At 34.2% G+C, this 21,010-nt stretch overlaps 3 protein-coding genes across 3 annotated transcripts; 1 reads left to right on the top strand and 2 right to left on the bottom strand.

The window, feature by feature from the left end:
• The first annotated feature begins 328 nt into the window (after window positions 1-328).
• LOC145206817 (radial spoke head protein 9 homolog) lies at window positions 329-3,454 on the top strand. The gene is made up of 5 exons (XM_080078550.1): window positions 329-675; window positions 777-942; window positions 1,678-1,807; window positions 2,616-2,762; window positions 3,183-3,454. The coding sequence occupies exons 1-5, from the start codon at window positions 449-451 to the stop codon at window positions 3,341-3,343; spliced, it is 831 nt and encodes a 276-aa protein (XP_079934676.1). The 5' UTR covers window positions 329-448; the 3' UTR covers window positions 3,344-3,454.
• Window positions 2,074-6,022, bottom strand: LOC145206833 (serine/threonine/tyrosine-interacting protein B-like). Its single transcript, XM_080078551.1, has 8 exons — window positions 5,736-6,022; window positions 5,369-5,455; window positions 5,094-5,191; window positions 4,579-4,716; window positions 4,383-4,433; window positions 3,875-3,947; window positions 3,455-3,601; window positions 2,074-3,380 (listed from the first exon to the last, which is right to left on the bottom strand). The coding sequence occupies exons 1-7, from the start codon at window positions 5,877-5,879 to the stop codon at window positions 3,485-3,487; spliced, it is 708 nt and encodes a 235-aa protein (XP_079934677.1). The 5' UTR covers window positions 5,880-6,022; the 3' UTR covers window positions 2,074-3,380; window positions 3,455-3,484.
• Window positions 6,023-6,392: 370 nt separating this feature from the next.
• LOC145236314 (sushi domain-containing protein 4-like) lies at window positions 6,393-17,310 on the bottom strand. Its single transcript, XM_080099648.1, has 9 exons — window positions 17,101-17,310; window positions 16,308-16,520; window positions 15,458-15,646; window positions 14,115-14,192; window positions 13,163-13,327; window positions 12,547-12,731; window positions 9,430-9,973; window positions 8,916-9,047; window positions 6,393-8,363 (listed from the first exon to the last, which is right to left on the bottom strand). The coding sequence occupies exons 1-8, from the start codon at window positions 17,180-17,182 to the stop codon at window positions 8,947-8,949; spliced, it is 1,557 nt and encodes a 518-aa protein (XP_079955774.1). The 5' UTR covers window positions 17,183-17,310; the 3' UTR covers window positions 6,393-8,363; window positions 8,916-8,946.
• Window positions 17,311-21,010: the final 3,700 nt, after the last annotated feature.

Below are 21,010 nucleotides of genomic sequence, written 5' to 3'. Positions count from 1 at the left end.
TCGAAATCTTCGAACAGCTGATGTAAATTACAGATATCATACAAAAAAAATGATTTTTTTTTGTAAATATGCTGATAAATACTGCAAAATATATTTTATTTCCTGTTGTCAAAATCTATACTTGTTATTAAGAAGAACAAACCAAAAAAATTTATTGCATTTGTTTGTGATACATTTTCGCAGTAATTTGATACGGATGTTTTCATGTTTAATCGATTTGATTGGAACATAAAAAGCTGTGTATGTACTGCAAAATTATAATATATTTTTTATTATTTGAGGTTTATGTTTTTCTGTGCTATTATTTTTTTCTATGTTCATACATAACTGCCAGTGGGTGGCGGTGTCATAGCAACCAGACAAATCAGTTCGGTTGTGCTTCGATTTCGGATTGCTGTGCAGTTATATTATAAATTCTGAATTTGTGTTCATATAATTACCAAAAAGAATGAATGCCGAAGGTCTTCACTTGTCTATCAATTACGCGTCGGGCAGTGGCGTGATACTTAGCCCAGAACAAAAGGCCGCATTGGAAACATCTTTGGTCATTTTGAAAACAAACTACAAATTCCAAAAAGTTTTGCTGTGGGGAAAAGTACAAGGAATCAAAGATGATTATTTTATTGCGCAAGGAACGGGAAAAGATGAACTTAATGATCAAAAGTCGCTTTACAGGTTGGGTGAAAAAGCATACAAATCACATAAAAGGCTTTTGTTGTTGAAATAATAGAAATTTAACTTTCTGATGAAAAATATAATACTTCATGTTATTTCAGCTTGAACTGTGTTGATTGGCATCTTCTTCCTCCTGCAAGTGAAGCAATGAAAGAGAAAGCAGCAGTGGTCCGTGGTCGCCTAATGGGTGATCCATCATATGAGTATGAACACACAGATGTTCGTCGAGTGAAAGATGGAGAGGAATACACAGAAGAAGAAGTCACTGTTAGTACAATCAGTTCAAAGTTTACCTTTTGTAGATAGGCCACATTTTAAACTGTCTGTTTGTTTTAATTTATTTTTGCATTGTATTGTTTAGATTTTTTTATGGCGTTTTTTCATATTTGTCTTCTCTATATTAAGTACATATTAAGTTGGACTAACATTACCAGAAATTAAATCATGTAAATAGCCAAGCTAAGGATTTTAACTTCATTCAAAGAAAGACATTTGTGGGTTGAAACTGCAGGTCATGAAAAAAATGTTCTGCAGGCCAAATGAAGGCTGCAATGTTAGCTATCTGACCCAGCAGTATTATAATAAATCATCATAGTTTAGCCTAAAACTTACTGTGTTTTTTCAAGGTCTAATTACAATAAGTCATAGTTACTTTCACTCCATAAATAGGTTTGAAAAGAAATTCTGCAAGATTGAACTTTTGCATCTTATACTCTATGCCTTGACTAAACATAAGATGCAGCTTTGAACATATTTCCGGAATAAATTGCTCCTAAATAATTAAATGCTATCTTAAATAGCTTTGAATCAGAGTTAGACAAGTACTTTTGTGCCCCTTGCTTGTCATTTTTACAGCTATCTGACTTGTCATGAAACAAGTTTGGTACCCCCTATTACTTAAAGATATATTTCAGTATATTGGTAATAAATCTCTTAACATCCAAACCACTAACACTGTTGAAATATGTGTTCGTGTTGATTTTTATCAAACATTTGTTCCAGATTCAAATTAAAGAGGAGGACAGAGTTGCTGCTATTGTGTCAACAATAAATGAAGAAGCCAGTATTGTGCCGAGGGGCGCATTTATCAAAACACCCCTTGGAGAAGTCCACACAAACCGAAGTTTTGAAGGTTAGATATCATTTTTTAAATTAAATTCTGCTTTTTATTTTTTTAAATGTCCAGCAAAGGCATGTCTGGTAAAAAAGTGTTGCAGGACATATATACCTTTTAAATATTTCTAGCAACAAAATGCCATTTGGAAAAGTTCTGATTTCATCATGCACATATTTAAGCATGAAATAATAAATTTGAGTAAACTTGAAATTCAACGCAGAGGCTGTTTTGTAAAAGTAAAATAACTAATTCTTTAACTTACATTTTATGTAACAAATATAGCTGTTCCAACGGATTTTAATTAAAAAAATAACAAATGTTTCGATGCCTTTTTTAGGATAACAGCCATGCAGGAAAAGCAATAATTTGTAATACAGTATACCTGGCAGCAACAGCTTTACCTTCTATTAGTTATAACCAGGGTTGCCATCGACTTGAAACCAAAAATAACGACAACCGAAAAATTAAATTTTAATACAAAACAAACGTTTTTTTTAACAAACCTTTACATTTATACGAGCAATTACATATAATATGTTATATTTGGCCAGAAACAATCTGTTCCAGCAACTCCTCGTTTAAAAGAAGGACTCAAGTCAAAAATAAGGACATTTCTTAGAAATAAGGACAATGAACTTTTCTAAGACACTACTGTTCAAAATAAGGACAAATCTTAGAAATAAGAACAGTATGGCAACCCTGGTTATAACAGTTGCTGAATTAACTGAACCCTCCGAATACAGTATTTTGAATTAACCGAACCCTCAATACAGTATTTTGAAAATCGAATGTATGCCAACGTCATGTTTATTTTGGTTTTTAGGTTTAACAGTGACAGAAAGCGGCAAACTTGCTTCCTACATGCATTTCCGTGAAGCACAAAACCTAAACTCAAAGTCAATAAAGGAAAAAGCCGATTTAGACCCATCGATAGATTTCCTTGACAACATTGAAGACGACATTCCCAAGGGTATCTTTCAATACAGAAATATTCACCCAATAACAGTCATTCCCATAAAACATGTACATACACAACTGGACACTATAGTTACATTTTCAAAACTTAAAAATTAAATGCTACGGTGTATATCATGCTAGCATATTGTCAGGCATTTAATTAACAAACTTTACTGTGTTAAATTGCTTGAAATAAACAATTTTTTTTACACTTTTACAGTACTGCATAGTCAACAATATTCTAATTTGTGATATACCAAATATTCAGTTTGCCGAATTTATTTGACCGAATTGGCCATTTTTACGAAGATTTGATTTTGGCCGAATAAATTATATTGTTATGTTAAAAAGCCACCAAGTTTTGTTGAATTCAGTTTTTGGTACACCAAGATATGTATCCAAATTCAGATGTTGGATATTAAAATGTATTTAGGATCATGGAGCCTTCAGTTTGAGCGAGGAAGCGGTTTAGTCTGCATCCGTTCACTGCAATGGGTTGGTCTCACATTTTACCATGTTCCAAACACAACAAAGTTCGGCTGTATCTATGTCGGAACCGGAGAGAAGAATTTCGACATCCCATTTATGTTGTAACTCCTCGAAAACCTGTTCTGTTTTCTTTTCACAAACCCTTTGCAGAAGATTTAAATGTATATGAATGTGTATGCTTCAAGTTTTGTGTCCAATAAAGTTTTATAGACCTACCATGGCCTGTTTCTATGGTGATCTGACATATCAGGTGTCCATGTAGTTTATTGAAAAGTTGGCTTCGCTTGCGTTTCTCTTCAGACCACCACATGTTGCAGAGTTTTCATCTGACCCAACCTTGGCTTTATAAATTGGTTCAAATTCCTGTATAAGAATTTTTAAGTTGTTTTTAATTCTCGTTAAATTCTAAAATCTCAGAATTCTTCATGTAAGAGGTTTAATCCTCAATAATCTCAACGAATATTTGGGGCATGTTTCTTAAATAGACTGGGTAAATTTTTTGACTAGTCCTTATTTTTTCCTACATTTACATGCAGTCATCCACCGATACGGACATATATGGCAGTATGTGCCTTTGTTATGTATATGGTTACAGCAAAGCTCTCTGTGCCTGAAAAGCCTCATCGACAAACTTACTTTTAGTTGATGGATGAATCCCAGATTGAGGTTGACACAGAATCGCTTGTTTTTCACATGAGCATAAGCATCACTGTAATGTTGAAATATTTTAACCCAACTATTTTTATTGTAACATACAAAACAAGTTGATAATGGTTATGGGCAAATTAAGCAATTGAAAAAGCACATTTATCAAACCAAATAAAACGACAAGGATATTAAAATTTAAAGGTTCTGACAAGAAACAGACGAGTCAATATGTTTGTGCAAAACAAGACATTTTAACAGCCTTATGTCATTCTTAGCATTCTTAGTTTGTTCACTTTTACACTTCATTCGAGAAAAAACAGTTCATTTTTACACTTTATTTGAGAATGACATAAGGATTGTCAAAATGTCATGTTTTTTCCAAATTTATTGGTTGGTTTGAATCTTTAAAACTATGAATTGTGTACGTATTGTTTACAGGTCTTGGAAAAAATGCATTTTTACAAATTTTTTTTTATTAAATTTCAAAGTTACTTACACAAAAGATGCTTCATACTGCTGCATGAGAAATGCAACAACAAATGCTGCACTGAAAAAAGTCAAAGGAAGAATTATTTTTTCACACACATATCACAGACAAAATTCAAATCATTCTAATTGATGCAATCTTAATTACAAAAAAAAGCACATTGAACCAAAGAAGGCCAATAAAAGTCAGAATCCACACAACTTACCTTCTTGACATGCCTGCATTTCCATGTACAAGGACACAACCTTTATTTTGAATACAAATTTGCATAAACTGAATGACTTGCTCAAAATGAATGAGAATGTTTTCAAATGGATTGTCAGCCACTTCAACAATAAGGTATCTGAAAAATTTCAAGCAATATACTTATGAGTCTTCATGTGAAAATTGTAGTTACGTTTGCCTGATTGATACAGGCTCATGAAAAGGTACAAAGCAGTGATTTGTTGATAAATTTAGCCACTGCTAAAAAAAATAATTTGTATTGACATAAACTTAACAATCACAATATCACATGTTATATCATTAAACATCCGGCCTCTTTAAGCATGTGCTAATTTGGGTACTTTTTTTCAACCATCAAAGCATTTTGGGCAACAAATCTAAGGCAAAAACAACCTAGCTTATGCCTAACTTTGAATACATTTTGGCTTAGTAGTGTTGTACACTTTGCATTAAATTTTAAACATATTGCTCTGTGCTGCACATGTATTGACCTACTTAAAATGGTCTGGAAAATTTGGGCGAATAATTCTAGATTCCATTTGATGCCTCACACATACAATATGTGTTATTCCGCAATCCAACAAATTCGATAGCTGTAAATATAGTGGCTGGACATTAAACTCATTATGAAACCAAAACAACACAATCTGTCAAAAATGGCATTACACACATGGCCACTTTCACAATCTTATTTGGAACTAAACAAACAACATTTTAATTAATTACTTGAGATTTGCTTGCAGCAGAATATGGTAATTAAATTATAATACTTGAGATTTGCTTGCAGCAGAATATGGTCCAAGATAAACTCCTTTGACTATTAGTTGTTTTTCCTGTCGCATTGAATAAGACCACTCCTGAAATCAAACGTTCAAAAGTTTTTATTATACATATCATAAATTTGACTTTAAGTGAGAATCACATTTACAAAAAATAGAATCAATCTTCTTAACATGCGTATAAAAATCATATGTTCTGTGTTTAGTTAGCAGATATTGTAAAACTTTTTCGTCTGGCTATTTCCTGATTACAATTGTTCTCGGTGGTTTCATTTTGTGACCAGCAGCCCTGCACTGTCTGGTTCAAATTATCAACTACAGCGTCAATTGTCAACCTAAAAACAGTTTCTACACTTACCGGCGGTTCTGCATTGACTTCTTGTCCATTTTCTTCACAAAACATTGTTTTAAAGTTTGAGTTTGAACGTTTGCAAAATATTTTGCTGAAAGAACACACCCACACAAAAACATGGGCGTGTACCACGGGGTCTTTCCCTGGCATAGAAATCCTGAAAACGTTTTGCCTTTTCTGCTTGTTGCGTGCGTTACAAGTTAAATTTGACTTTAAGTTTTAAAGCGTCAATCCAAATGCACATTAAGCTCTAACCAGAGTTGTAAGTATTACACTCGGCATCAGTTTGCCACATTTTTGTTTCAAAAGTTGCAAATTTTGTTTAAAAAAACTGTGTTAAAAATACAAAACTTTTGTGTGACTGAGAGTTTTGTATACTGCACCCAAATAGTATTGCTTGTTTGTTCAATGTAAAAAGCCTTCGTGAGACGTCGAAACGCCGGCCTGTTCGAAACGATTAAAACTCCTGGAAGAGCCACATATTTGTTAGTAAGACGCTTTTTTTTATTATTATTAAAAAACACTTTTTGTGTGTTTTTGAAAGTTAAAGGTCTTTTTGTTGAAATGCATTTAACGTAAACTACAGTCCTATTGGTAAAATCGTTTAAAGAGCTGAAAGCTTTGGCCCGCTGATCTGATTGTCACAACAACAAGAACAAACACTTTGATAGCGGTTTTGGTCTATTAGCTAGCAAAACGCCATAACATAAACATCGCTACAATCAGGAACATGAAAATGCGAATATGGGCAGCAATTTTTCATGCAAACTCAAAATAATACACAAAGTTAAAAGTTGTAAAAAATCAACGTAGTATGTATCGTATTATTGAAATAACAACATCGTTAACAGGTCGAGCTGTTTTCAATAACCAGAAAGAAAAACACATTTATGAAACATAATCATTTCATGTTGACAGAAAATAACACCCACTAAATATCAACCCCTAGAAAACAGGTCTTGTGAGAATAATCAATAAATGTTCGGGAATAAAGTCACATTAGGTTTGTGCAAACTCACAGTGTACAGAGATGAGAGGAAAATTTTGAGAAATACAAATCGAAGTTAGAACTTTTTTGTTTCCATCTTTGCAAACAAATGAGAGGAAAAATGAAATAGACAATCATATCTCAGGTCTGCTTAAAACCAAATCCACCAAAGAAGACATTGCCGACCAACTTCTTACATTGTTTATACGTTTTTGTTAAGCGTATGACTGATGCTTAAGACTAATTCAATGCAAACATGGGAACAAACAATCATTTATAGGGCTTGGTGCAGAGTTTCTTAATCCCAAGACTGTGTTTTTTTCGAGTCCATATACAGACATATGTTTTTACACTCCATAGTGTTTTCATAAAATACAGTCAGCGAATGGTTGTGTCGAAGCAAAAATAGCCAAAAAACAGTTCCCAGACAGTGCCATAACAAGACAAGAAATTGACAGTAGCTTTTTTGTCAACGACTTAAATGATATTGTGGCTAAAAGAATGCGTTCGAAACGAGCAAAGATGACCATGAACAGAATGTAAAAGATTGGGCATTTCGCGTTTTTAACGAATTCCGATATTTCAGTGCAACAGGTGCTACACTTTTTGCAAGTAAACTGAGAACGTATTAACATATAGGGAGTTGTAACGTAAAAAACTGTGCAGTAGGTTTGCGATCCAAGCGATTAAACAAGTTCCATACGTGCTGTGGGCCTTAATAGTTATAAGTTATAAGTTATAACTATTAGGGCACACAACTTATAAACCGAGTCATATAAGCAAATAGGAGGTGATGCAGTTTGGCAATGCTGCAAACGAGTTTAGATCTTAAATGGACAAAACGTTGAAACCGAATTTATTTAATCATGCGTTTTCGTGTAACATATTTCATGTCTGTTGAAACACGTGGTAACGATTTTAACATGACAGAATGCTGGTGCGAAGACGTATTTTGTAGGTGCATGTAAATTCGTAATTGTACTAAAAGAGAAAGACAGACAACAAAATAAGAAAAGTTGCAGACGTGCCTGTAAGTGCTCGTGTCCATAGAGAGAGCCATACGATGCACTAAATGTCAAACCAAAGCTGAATAAACTGAAATCTTGGGGTTTGGTTGATGGCCAATTACCAAATTTGTTTGTCGGCTGAATAAGTTTGTGGTTTAACATTAGCTTTATTTTAATTGTGCTTATACAAGGAACACCGATCAACTTCTAATATTTAAAGCAATTTGCAAAAAATGAGCAACGTTTTGAGTCATTTCATGGTGGAATACATAAAATTGTTGAAAAATGCATTACTGTTGAAAAATGCAAAGTAATAAAATCAGGACTGGGCGATTTAACTGACCTGTCATAAAAAAACAGACTGAAACACATTAGGATTTTAGGAACAAGAAATAATACTGGGAATAGAGAAAGACAAAGACACATGACTTTACATTCTACGTTGATGAGACAAAACAGAACAATACTAACGTGTACTGAGACGAGTTTAGAAGTACGTTAAGGTACGGTCTGTGGCGTTTGTTAGTTCCCATGTAAAATAGAGGAACAAATGCATAAATGAGAGATAGATGCTTCAAATGGAAATCGACTTCAAGTCAGCAAAGATATATTTTGATCTTTTACTGAATAGCGAAAAGTCTGAAAAATATAAGGGGTAAGTTGAGTATAAACAAAAGCCTATTCATTTTCAGTTTTTTTGTTTGTTTGTTCAACCTATTCGTTTCAGAGTTTTTCTAGTTCAAAGTGGGTAAGATTCTTCTACAAGGTGAAAAAATAACGAAAACTGGGATAACACTGTGAACACTGTGGTTCACAATTTACTTGCAACGACGACCATACCATTAAAATTTTTACATCTCAGCACACTTGGCAATATATTACCACTTGGCTAGCTAGAATTGACAATGCGATTATCATGTATTCATAAAATCATAAATTAAAAATCCGATATTTTATCGCCCATTTACTCCAATTGTTCAAATTCTTTTGTCAAATTGTTGTTATTTTCTTAATTCAGCGCTCGATGGAAGCGCTTTTAAGTTAGTCGCTGGGTGGCGCAAAAGCACTATTTCGACATTACCCCAAAATCGGGAAACGTCACTGATAAGATAACTTTACTAGTTTTTTTAAGTCAAATTTTCTAGCATAATTTTGCCACGTTACCCTTTACAATTTTTGCGTTAAACTTACCCATACTGGGAAAGGCCTTGCTCTCTTTAAGTCAAACGCTTGTTGAATCGGTGTGAAGATGATCTGGTGACGTCAAAACGACCGTTGTCGCCGACCTGTCATCTGAAACGGCCCCAGTAACAAGAAAAGGACCTAAAACAAAGTGGCGTTTTATGAAGACCAGAAGTTATTAAAAAAACCTTTCAGTTTCGGTGTGGCTCATAAAGTACACATTTTGATGTCTACAAGAAAGGTTGTGAACCCACTTCGACATAAATTGTCTCCGTGGTGTTCGTACGTTTGTCAGACTACGCCCACAAGTTTTAAGATCGTAATAATCGGTTTGTCGTTAAGCTGTCTGGCAGCTTGCTGCTTATCAAATAAATGATGCCTATTTCATGTCCAAAATCAACCAACGCAGGTCAGACATTAAAAACACAAACATTAAACCAACCAAAAACTACTTGGACAATTTTGAGTCAAACAAAAAGTAAGCTTAAAGGGAAATTAAATATATTTTGAAACTTAAACTCACTTAAAAAGTTTCCGTTGTCGCCTTCATCCCTTACAACAGGCAACTGTTCGTCACCTTCTGATTGTTGCGTCACAGAAGATGATTCAAAACTAACCACATCCTGTGGCGATGTGACAACGGGCACACTGTTATTTTCTTGAGGCACCGTAGGCTCGTTATGGTTGTTCAAAAGCGCACACGCGCTGTCGGGCGACTCGGCACCGACTCTGGCCGCCGATGGAACCGACGCCGCCGACGAAGGAAGCGACGGGCCGTCGAAAAACGACAAGAAACTGTCTTCAAATGCGAGCGGTGGCCTCCCTGGCGCGTCTTCCAATAAACTTACGTCCGTGACGTCACGATGTATTATGACGTCATTGCTGAGGTTGCTCTCGGGCGGCCGCGTGAGCTCAGAGTCGCGCTGCAGCGATGACGCAAACGAGTTGAGGGGAGGTGGAACAGAACCGACACGGTTATATGCGTCACACCATAGTTGGTCTGTACACGCTGTGGCTTCTTCATAGGAAGGCAAGATCACCCTTTGTCCGTTCACTATCAACCCGTTCTGTGACGAAAACAAAAGTTTGTAGTGTTGTAACAATGCGTTTGTACCTTGAAAGAAACTACTTATAATGTAGACTTGGGATGTCAATTTTAGACTGTCTATAGCAGTGGTTCTTAACCTTTTTGGTGCGGTTTCCCACTAAAGTCAAACACCAACTTCGAATTTCCCCATCTGTTATTTTTATAATGATGTTTTGTGCCCTACGTAAATTATTCTTTAAATGAAATAATTTTGTGAAGCGATTTGGTCTGGAACCGCAAAGGTATATACTGCAATCTTATTCAGTTTAAATAGTCCTTCCGTGAGAGATTAAAGTTTTTGGAATATTGAAGAGTTTCCTCTGCTTGCAATTGTCATTTATTGCATTACAATCAACAAAGGAAATGCCTTTATTCGTGCACAATAGCAAAGTCATTGATACTTTCAGACATGTCCGTGATGTAACAAACGGAAAATTAATCTAACATGTTGTTGCGGAAGAATACAAGTAAAGTTACTTTCAACGATTAATTCAAAGCCGAGTTCGACTCTCGGGCCCGAGTTTGGTTACCTGACTTACATAATTTCCCTCTGAAAACATTAAATTTCCCACCGGTTAAGAACCACTGGTCTATAGTAAACTGAAAAAATAACTTTCATAAAAGAATACTAATAGGTTGTATTGTTTTCATTAAATTAAATAACCCAAGTTGGAAATTAAGAACCTAACCCAGGGGTGTCCAACACATGGCACGAGTTGGAGGAAGTATGTACATTTCTACACATAATATAAACCAATAGCTTTTTAGGCAAGAGAACTTGTTATAGCCAATATAAAACATTGTGCAGTTGTTTGCAGGTCGCTTAAGAATTACAACCAAAATCGAGAACCGAAAATACTTGTTACAGTTTTAACAACAGACAGTAGCCATGATCCTTTGTCAACCATGAACATGATAATAAATCACCATAAATAGAAGTCCCCCTATTCATTATTTTTCAGGGGTCATTGCAGATCATTATGATTCAGTTTCATGTGTGACATCACAAAGAACTAAATAAGTTAGCTGTTGGTCAGACTGGAAAGTTTTTTTTTTTCGGTTTCCTTGGTATTTTTTTTCTTGCTCTTTTAAAAGGGTTATGTAATCATTTATTTAAAGAACTGAATTGTACCTCGACTGATAATTAAGTTATTGCTCATGAAATGTAAAAAACTAGAACAAAAATAGTTAAGCATAACTAGAAAACAAACTATAAACATAATTTAGAGTTAAAATCGGTTTGTTTTAGAAACTTTTTTGTGAAAATTTATTGACACAAAAAGCAATTTTAGAGTTTTGTCTTTAAACAGTATATGTCATGTGTTTTAAAATTAAAAAACAAACACTTTATTATTAAACAGTTCTCACATGGAGTTTACAACTCTACAGAACAGTGCATACAGTAGCAGTAAGCCTATTAAAGTAAACTTAATCACATGCTACTTGTCGTAAAAGCCATGTGATCAATAAAATTGTGGTGATGTAGGCGAACCTCAACATATGGTACAACATTGTGGCTTGCAAAGTACACAAAAGTGTAAAAGTCTGAAAGCAGATTGTTTTGTAAAGTGTTATAACACTACATTAGCCAATCTTTATATTCAAAGCTATAAATAATTTTGAAAGAAAAGTCAAAGGGTTTTAAAAATTCCAATTTTATTGTATTGAACCACTTTTTTTATACATATATATATATATATATACACATAAAAATAAAATGTATGTACATTATATCCATATATACTTATTTCATGACAGATTTAAGCTGTATTCTAGGTTAATTCAATGATATTTGCAATATTAGGCGTTGCATCCAATAAACAGGAAGTGCATTTTTGACAACTCTTCTCAGTAATACAAGGGAAGTCATGTCAAACTCACATTTATGCTACCAGCCAACGTCACATGCAGGAAGGTGAAAAATTAATTCCCTCGTTACAAAACATTTTAACGCATGCTGTATATACTGTATTACCTTGTTTTGCAAATGAGGAATAAATGTACACTTACTTTTAAAGGGTCTACTCTACATAGATTAGTATGTATATTTTTATTAAGACCAGTTTTTTTAAAACAAATTATTGCCTATATAATTATTTTACTTATAATTGTTATAATTACTTGGAAAATCCTACGCTTGACAATATTAATGGTTCTTAGTTAAAAATAGAATTATGCACTGCATTGCATGGTGGGCAATGCTGTCTTAAACTAAATATTTATCTTTAAATTCCGAGAACATGTGATTTTATATTTTTATCTGAAGTAAGATTGCTTCGGTACTTTAGTTTCCATTGATAAGTTTATATACATGCAAGAAAGAGCCAGTTACAGATTTAGACAGTGGTTGGATTCAGCTGGTTCGCACCAGTTCTATAGAATCCTCTTGAGAAATTTTTCAAGATCAGCGAACCAGTTAACATAACTAGTTACCGTCAATGGACATTTTTTTAACAGAGCCGGCTGAATAATATGACTTTTGTGATGGAACAGACTGACAAAAAATTTGAATCCCACCACTGGATTTAGAGTAAATATAAGATTTATTTTTACCTCATCCTCTCTCATGTCTCTCCACCTCCGCTTGATGTCTTTTAATTTAGGTTTACAGAAAGCAAGAGCGATAACGAGAAGAAGCAATGAAAGGACACCGGCAGCTACTCCGATCACTGTACGAATCATGTCGTCTGAAAGTTGGAAAGCATTCGCTCTTGTGACAACAACTGTCGTCGACTCAACTGTAAAATAAGTTCTTAGATTTAATAATAAAAAAAAATTTCAAAGAACAAAGCACATTAAAATACAGTCATCTTATGAAACATATATTTCAAAAAAAGCTCGGTTATAATATGATTATATATTTTCCCCTAGCAAATCTTTTTTCAAACTATTTGTTTTTTGAAAAAATGTTTTTCAAAGTCTGTTTTTACACTTTATAAACTTTGCATCAGTTATCAAAGTGAGAAAATTGTAAGTAGGTGCAGTCACCTTTGTACTTCATAAAACAAAACAGCGTGCTTTAAATCTGTTTTGAGATTAACTTGACATTCTGTGACATGCTCATAGAACGTGGCTGTGTAAATTATTTCAATATTTACCAGTCTACAAGCGTAAAAAAGCTGAAAACCAGTGCTTTAATACATAACTTTCAATGTATTGGAGCACCAACCTTGTACACATGTTGGATATTGTGCTGGGCCGGTATGTTCGATGGAAACCCATTCCCCATTCCAGCACTTAACGTCTGGCAAACCATGGTCCAACGCATATCCAGGTTCACATTCAAACTGTGCTTTTCCATTGTGTGGGCAACATGCATTACTGTGATCAACATCTGAAAGAGAAGTATTGTATCAAAAAAGATAAGGACATAATCACTAAATGGCATTTCAAGTGCATTGTTGTTTACTTATCATATTTAGGTTTCATATTTTGATGTTATGAAAACAAATTAGCTTGAACCAAAATTGCCGCAATACTATAGTTTTGACAAAAAAACAAGCTTCAAAATCTGGACAAACAGCAGGCATGACCAAAAATACTTTTACGAAATCATAGTTCTGTACAATTGGCATCAATATAGCCTACAGTATTGTACTAATAAAGGTATAATTTAGCTAACATTTAAGGTTAATGGACAAATTGTCATGAATGGTGCACCAATCATTGAAGGGAAATGAGGCACAGCTTATAGATTTAAAACAGTACGTATATTTATGATTGATATTTCAATTCGGTAGTGATGCAAATCAGTTTCGGTTAGCCAATGTTTCGTAAATGTTTCAGTTTCGGTCTAAACGTAATAAATCAATGTCTAAATTTTCACTCCACTATTTGAAATTCCATGTAAGGACATATTATGTACAGTTTCATGTACTACTAAGGATGCATGTCAGTGAAATATGAGAAAATTCCTAAATATTCCAATTTTTTATTGAGCATCATAAATAAGTTCATATTCATGTCATTTATACATTACTATTACTCTTTTTACTATTATATTTTTTCTTTTAAGAATCCTAGTTTTAAAATCATAATATCAAAAGTTTGAATAGTACTGTATAAATTTACCAGGAGAATCTAGAACACTTAAAGCACAGTTGCTGAAACTCTGAACTTACCTTCACAACACAAAATGTAGCCATTGTCAATGGGGTGAGGTTTAGGGCACGACATTTGGCTAACTATAGTGGTTGTATCTGAAACAACAAACATATTTTCAGACCAAATGACCGTAACTTTGTACCACTGCTAAATAATAAAACAAAATAAAAATACAATGTTTTAAATAAAGCAAACAAACATACACCATGTTTAAAATGAGGTAATTGTTTATTATAAGCTGGTTTAAAGGTTATCAATAGCCTTCTTAAACATTTTGTTCCTCCATTTGGAATGCTTCCCTAACAACTAGTCTAAGAACCCTTGCCTAACACTTCCTGGAACTTACAACAAACACTGTCAAAAACCAGTTTACAATCAGTTACCTACGAATGGCTGGAAGTCACTAGAAAAAGTTGTTTTCCTGAATATGTAAATCATATGCAATGCATTTTGTTGTTTTTTCAACAAATGTTAAAAGAATTAAAAATGTAAAAATCACATAAAGGGTTTTTTTCACAATATTTTTGAAAAACATGCTATGTATGGTTAGAAATACACCACTCAAAACAATTGTAAAGTGCCTGTCTGTCTCAACAAGTGTTATAAAACCATTAGTCACAAAGTTATACAAAGTTTGCACAGCGCTGGCATATGTTCTACAATGGAAAGCAGTTCTGCCTTCCTTGCTAAGCAGACAAAACTAACTACATACAAGTAGTGACACAGCAGTGATAAACACAGCTAGGCCTTTCTTTAATGTGTCACAGTAGCAGGGAAGGAGGGTCATAAAACAACTGAACAGATGTCCAACAAGCAAACGTTCTGTTATAAGCCTTGCTTAGTGATTTGGCTGTATAACTTGGTTCACATTTCTAACCTTTCATGCTGTGCTGGGCATCTGCACAAATGATTAATGCTAATCAGCCAATTTTGGCAGAAAACAAAATGCCGAGCACAAACATGACTGTGTTTTGTGATGTCATAAAGACTTGTTCATGTGGGGCAGACTACATACTGTAGTGTCATAATGCAACACATTATGAGTCATCAGATGCTGGTGTCTTCACTCGTATCAGACATGTTTTGGTGATATTAAAAAAGCAGTGAAAAATAATAAAAATAATTGCAAACGGCGAAGTAGGCTTAAACAACTTTCATTGTTTTTCACTGCTCAAAAACATTGTAAGATGTGTTGTACAAACTGTTTCAAATACAACATAGCAGTGAAGTCAAATAGTTTTACGGACCTTACAAGAAAAACCCTAAATTCTAAAAAAATTCAAGATTTCTCTCGGCCTTAAAAGGAGTTAACAAAATATTTTTACGTTTTTTTTTTTTTTAAAAGTCCATCACATTATACCTTTATTGCAATAGGGAGTTGTTCCAGACCAAAATCCTGTATTAAGACAAATCTGTGTTTTGTTTCCACCTAGGGGTAGTGTTCCGTCATTGCAGTGATAAGTTATTATAGCTCCTCTGGGATAAATCGTCAAGTCGGGGACGAATATTCCATTTGCAATCGGTTCCGGTGGGAAACAGGTGTGGTACACTAAAAAAACAAACTTCAGATTACCTAATTGCAAGTAACCACACAAAACCCGCAAAGAATTTTTGCGTGTAAATATTTACAAAATTTTAATGCAGGTGTACATTTAGGGTAATTCATTACAAAAAGTATATATATATATAGCTCAACTTAAAAGCAAAACTGCCCTAATCATTAAACTGAGCTGCTCTTTAGAGGATCAATACTGCTTCCTGTTTATACAATTAATTTAACTACCATGAGCTTATTCAGTTGACAATAGCCCCGGGGCATTTCAGAAGTGCAAAAGCAAGTTTGAAACACAACATTTAATTTAATACATGTTGAATAGTGGTTTAAATACAAATGAAACATGAAACATACTTTGCTATTTGGTGAACAGCAAAGAAACTCTATAGTACATTTTTTTCTTATTCATTGCCAAGTGTATAATACTGCAATACAACCAATAGAGATATATTTTTGGTGGCTATGTTGGAATAGTTGGTACTACCATTTTAAAGAAAACCTCTAATAGGAAATACTATGCTTTGAAATTAATGAACATAACTGGCCATATAAACAAATGCAATAAATATAATTTTTATAAACAAATGCAATAAATATAATAAGTGTTAGCTAAGCCTAGTTTGTCATATTAAAAAACACATAGAATATAACTTGCCTTCTACACACACTGGGAGATCCATTGGACTCCATGCCAAAGATCCACCACTATTATCGGTACAAGCTCGATATGTTGTTGATGTATTCAAAGCAAAACCCTCATCACAAAAGTAGTGCAACGTTGAACCATTGTAATATTTCAAATTATCTTCCACTTTTGGTGTTCTATAACCATTTTTCGGAACGTAACCATCATCAATACAGGTGTTTGCTGAAAAAAATATCCCATAGTATATATATAACTGATGATAGTTTAACTACTTGGAAATGCTATAAGGGTAAGTATTATAGCAGTAAAAACATTAACAAATGAAGCATAATTTTAAATGTATCATAATAGGCTTCCTCTTTTTCTCGACTTTTTCGTATCTCAAGAAATGAGAAATAAAAAAATCATTTCTCGAGAATCTTGAGAGTCTCGAAATTTTTATTTAGGCAGATTTAAAAAAACAAACAAGCAAGACTACTGCCTGGAAGAGATGAAAGTTTAGGAGCAACGCACTTCAAAAATGGCTGTTTTGGGAGAAAGGAAGAAAGTAATCTGCTCACTGCGCTTGAGGGACAAGTTGAAATGAAAAATACACATATTTAGAGCTGTCGCGTGTACTTTTGTTTATAATACGTCACATAATTTCTAGCGGATTTTATTCATTTCTCAAGAATCGAGACCCGATTTTTCGAGATTTCGAGTAGTTCTTAAAAAGGAACTCTAATCGTAATCTTTACACAAAAAGCTCTTTTCTGATAAGCCAGAAAACATTTGGCACAGAATAGTATAAAATGAAACTTACATTGGCTTGCTGTTGCCAAAGCAGTGAAGCTCCAAAATAGTATTGATGAAATCACCATAGTTTGAAGAAAATCCACTAGCATAAAACTCCCGAAAACAATCAATTCTTTTTCTTTTCAGAAACAGTGAAAAACACACCAACTTTTTGAAGATTTACATCAGTAATACATGGTACTATGAGTTCAGGTCGCTAATAATATATGAAATTGGTCGTAAAACAGGATCAAAATTAAAAGAACTTAGTTTTGTGGATTAAAACGTTTGTACAACAAAATACTGAAACAGTGACCTGGCTGTTTATGAGAAAAATGTGTTTGGTACAAAATAAACATGTAACTCAAAAAGATTCCAGTTTACTATTACAATGACAATTTAGAACAGAAACCTAACAAAAGGTAAATCATCAATTAGTTCCCTTGGCCACAAAAATCATACTGTGCACGATTTCTATGCGCAATATAAAATTTACCAACGACGGCACAGTTTAAAACAAACAAAAACTACTTTTTTCTTCATCAAAACTGATTAAAAATAAAATAAAAAATATTTCATTTAAGTTTGTTTTTGTGTTTTTCCACTGTCTTTCGAAAACATAGAACTTTTTATTTAAACGAGTTTCATAAATGTTTTACGATTTTTTTTATAGATCTACCCTTGATACCGTTTTCTTATTGCAACGTGATAGTTAGGTATGTTTAGCAATAATTAAGCGCATGCCAATCTTAATAAAATGAAATAAAACCTGTATTTTTATATTTTTCTCCGTCAACTTGACCGAATGGTACCGCGCGCCTGACCCACATACAGACAGAAAAAACCTGATCGGGATTCATCCCCTTGAGTCTCCTGGGTTCGACCCCTGTGAAGAAAAAAGATAAAAAATATAACATATTAAAAATAAAATAGAAATATATTTCATTTAAGTTTGTTTTTCCAATGCCTCACGAAAACGTAAAACTTTTACACACAAAAAATTCACAAACGTAAACGATTTTTATGTGGCCGTTTTCTTATTGCATCGTGATAGTTGGTAGAGCTACTAACACTGAGATTTGGCTTAGGCCCGGTCTGAAAACTTCTGGTAGATGGCGCAACAGAGCATAGGTGTTTATGGTGCTGTTACAGCAATTTTGGTTTATGGTAAGAATAATTGCTGAGTCACCCACTAGTGGGAAATTTTATGTTTTTAGAGGGAAATTATGTGAATCAGAAGTCACCAAACTCGGGCCCGTGGTTTGAAATTAACCGTTGAAAGTTATTTTAAAACAATATTTTCCGCAATAACATGTAAGTAAGATTAACTTCACCTACTTTTGCAAGGCGCATATAAATCCAAAAATCGTTTGTTACGTCACAGACATTACTAAAAGTATCAATGACTTTGTTATTGTTCGCGAATAAATGCATTTGATCTGTTGATTGTGATGCAATAAATGACTGATGCAAGCACATGAGATTTTTCAAAATTCCACACGATTTTACTTTCTCACGAAATCACTTTCCAAACTAGAAAAGTGGCTTTCTGATATACTTCAATTTTATATATTCTATACGATATTTACCAATTTACTATACTATACACGATTGTATCTACATGTATGATTGTTTTTGCAAGCAAAAACGAATGGGTCCCCACACACGTGTTTATGCAGATATACGGTAAACATATGTTGCAGTTATTTTTAGATTCTTAAGGACAATTTTTTACAAAGCATTAACTTAACTTTAAAAGTTTTGGTCCGTATTCTTTTTGCATCATTATTGTCATATAATTACAAAAAAAACCTTGGGACTTATATCTGACTGATAGCGTACACATATTATGGGTTGTAAAGGTAAATACTTTAAATACTAAACGAATACCCTGCTTAAACAATTGTTATTTTTTTTTAATATTTCTGCACCATAGGGCTTTGTATTTCTGCCCTAAAACTAAAACCGATTATTTCGGGGTTTAAAGGGTGAAAAATGGGTGAATCCGAAAAAAAGATATATACAAAATTCTTTAAAAAACCTTACATTGCACCAAACAACAAAGCATGAAACTCCAAGACGCTGTACTTTAGTCAGTACAACGGTTTAAAAAAAATACGTTTTGGGGGCCTGTGGGTTAACCGCTGGGCCAATCGGGGTCAAACATCAGGAGGATCAAATTTGGATTATTAACTAACATCTTTGTAAATTTTAATAAATTTACAGCACTCTTTCTTGACCAAACGTGTTTCACAAGCCAGCGTTACTAAAACCGATTATTTCAGGGTTTAAAGGGTGGAAAATGGGTGAATCCGGAAAAAAGATACAAAATTCTTTAAAAAACCTTACATTGCACCAAGCAACAAAACAAGAAATTCCAAGACGCTGTACTTTAGTCAGTACAGCCGTTATAAAAAATTTACGTTTTGGGGGCCTGTGGGTGAACCGCTGGGTCAATCGGGGTTAAACTTCAGGAGGATCAAATTTAGATTATTAACTAACATCTCTGTAAATTTGAATAAATTTAAAGCACTCTTTCTTGACCAAACGTGTCTCACAAACCAGCGTTAGACAGAAAAAAGAAAAAAAAAGGGGGGACCCATAACTAAAAAAGATTGCAGTATACCTTTAAGGTCCCGACCAAATCGCTTCACTAAAAACGATTAAAGAATAATTTTTGTGGCACAAAACATCATTATAAAAATAACAGAGGGGGAAATTCGAACTTGGTGATTTACTTCAGTGGGAAACCACACCAAAAAGGTTAAGAACCACTAATCTAGGAGTTCCATGCTTGTTGGTTGATGCAATGTAAGATATTCTAAAGAATTTGTAACTTTTCATTGGATTCACCCATTTTTCACCCCTAAATCTGGAAATAATCGGTTTTAGTTATAGGCCAGAAATACAGGTCCTAATGTGCTGAAAGTTTGTTTGGAGTGGGTTACTCATTGTTTGGAGTAGGTTACTCGTTGTTTGGAGTAGGTTACTCGTTGAGTGTTAATAATCGGCCAAATGGCTACCTTCACAGCCCATAATATGTGTACACTGTCAGTCAGATAGAAGTCCCGAGGGAGTAACTCACTGTTTTACGATTAAGGCGGTTTAATGCAGAACGGGAGAGCTCAGCTTGACGTAGGCTACGGACAGACGTTTTACGAGACAGTCGTTTCGGTGATTGGAAACCAGCTGTATTTTGTGTTTTATGTCGTATCGGCGCTAGATGCATTCTGTGGCAATCAACTTGTAAAATACATTAACACAATGCAACACACTGACAAAAATAAAAGCGTGAAATTGCGGATAGCATCGTTTTTCGCGCCATGTTTACAATGGAAGTAGTGATTGCGCTGACAGAAATGAAACTGCGAAATTGCGGACAACCTTTTTCTGTTTCTCGTTGTGTTTTCGCCCAGACGCGAAAAAAGAGTTTGTCGTTCATAACTTACGATGCGATACGGTGTTGTCGATTTATAAGTTACATTTTTCTACCCATCTTGCTTGCGTAGATTATTTGCAATGGCACAAAAATAGCAAAAAGCGCAGACTGAAACAAAAAGAAGAACATAACTGGAACATTTGTTTACCGTAAATCCGCACAAACACGCGTGTGGGGACCCATTCGTTTTTGCTTGCAAAAACAAGCATATGTGTAGATTGAATTATGTGTATAGTAAATTGGTAAAGAGGATATAAAATATATAATATGGAACTATACCAGAAAGCCACCTTTCTAGTTTTATAAAATATTATTACATTTTCTTAAATTCATCCCGGTACACCAGGCCCATTGAAGGCGCCAAACCGAATCAGCCGGTCACCAGCATTCACCACCATAAGGCAAGGCGTAGGCTAGAAAAATCTAGCCTGCGGTGGGATTGGAACCAATGACAGGAGTCTTTCCTGTCGTTGGCTACGCAGGCTCAGTGGAGAATCCG

Source organism: Phallusia mammillata, chromosome 1, assembly GCF_965637545.1.
Source record: "Phallusia mammillata chromosome 1, kaPhaMamm4.hap1.1, whole genome shotgun sequence".
NCBI lineage: Eukaryota > Metazoa > Chordata > Ascidiacea > Phlebobranchia > Ascidiidae > Phallusia > Phallusia mammillata.
This window is presented reverse-complemented; position numbering and strand designations above follow the sequence as displayed.

Excerpts from the sequence above, each read along its gene's own strand:
- LOC145206817 (XM_080078550.1), top strand. The coding sequence starts at position 449 with ATGAATGCCGAAGGTCTTCACTTGTCTATCAATTACGCGTCGGGCAGT. Across the intron at positions 943-1,677 it reads ACACAGAAGAAGAAGTCACT|ATTCAAATTAAAGAGGAGGA; the intron begins GTTAGTACAATC and ends CATTTGTTCCAG. Across the intron at positions 1,808-2,615 it reads CACAAACCGAAGTTTTGAAG|GTTTAACAGTGACAGAAAGC; the intron begins GTTAGATATCAT and ends TTTGGTTTTTAG.
- LOC145206833 (XM_080078551.1), bottom strand. The coding sequence starts at position 5,879 with ATGCCAGGGAAAGACCCCGTGGTACACGCCCATGTTTTTGTGTGGGTG. Across the intron at positions 5,192-5,368 it reads CTGCTGCAAGCAAATCTCAA|CTATCGAATTTGTTGGATTG; the intron begins GTATTATAATTT and ends CTATATTTACAG. Across the intron at positions 3,602-3,874 it reads GATTCATCCATCAACTAAAA|GAATTTGAACCAATTTATAA; the intron begins GTAAGTTTGTCG and ends ATTCTTATACAG.
- LOC145236314 (XM_080099648.1), bottom strand. The coding sequence starts at position 17,182 with ATGCTAGTGGATTTTCTTCAAACTATGGTGATTTCATCAATACTATTT. Across the intron at positions 13,328-14,114 it reads CTACATTTTGTGTTGTGAAG|ATGTTGATCACAGTAATGCA; the intron begins GTAAGTTCAGAG and ends CTTCTCTTTCAG. Across the intron at positions 9,974-12,546 it reads GAGACATGAGAGAGGATGAG|AACGGGTTGATAGTGAACGG; the intron begins GTAAAAATAAAT and ends TTTTCGTCACAG.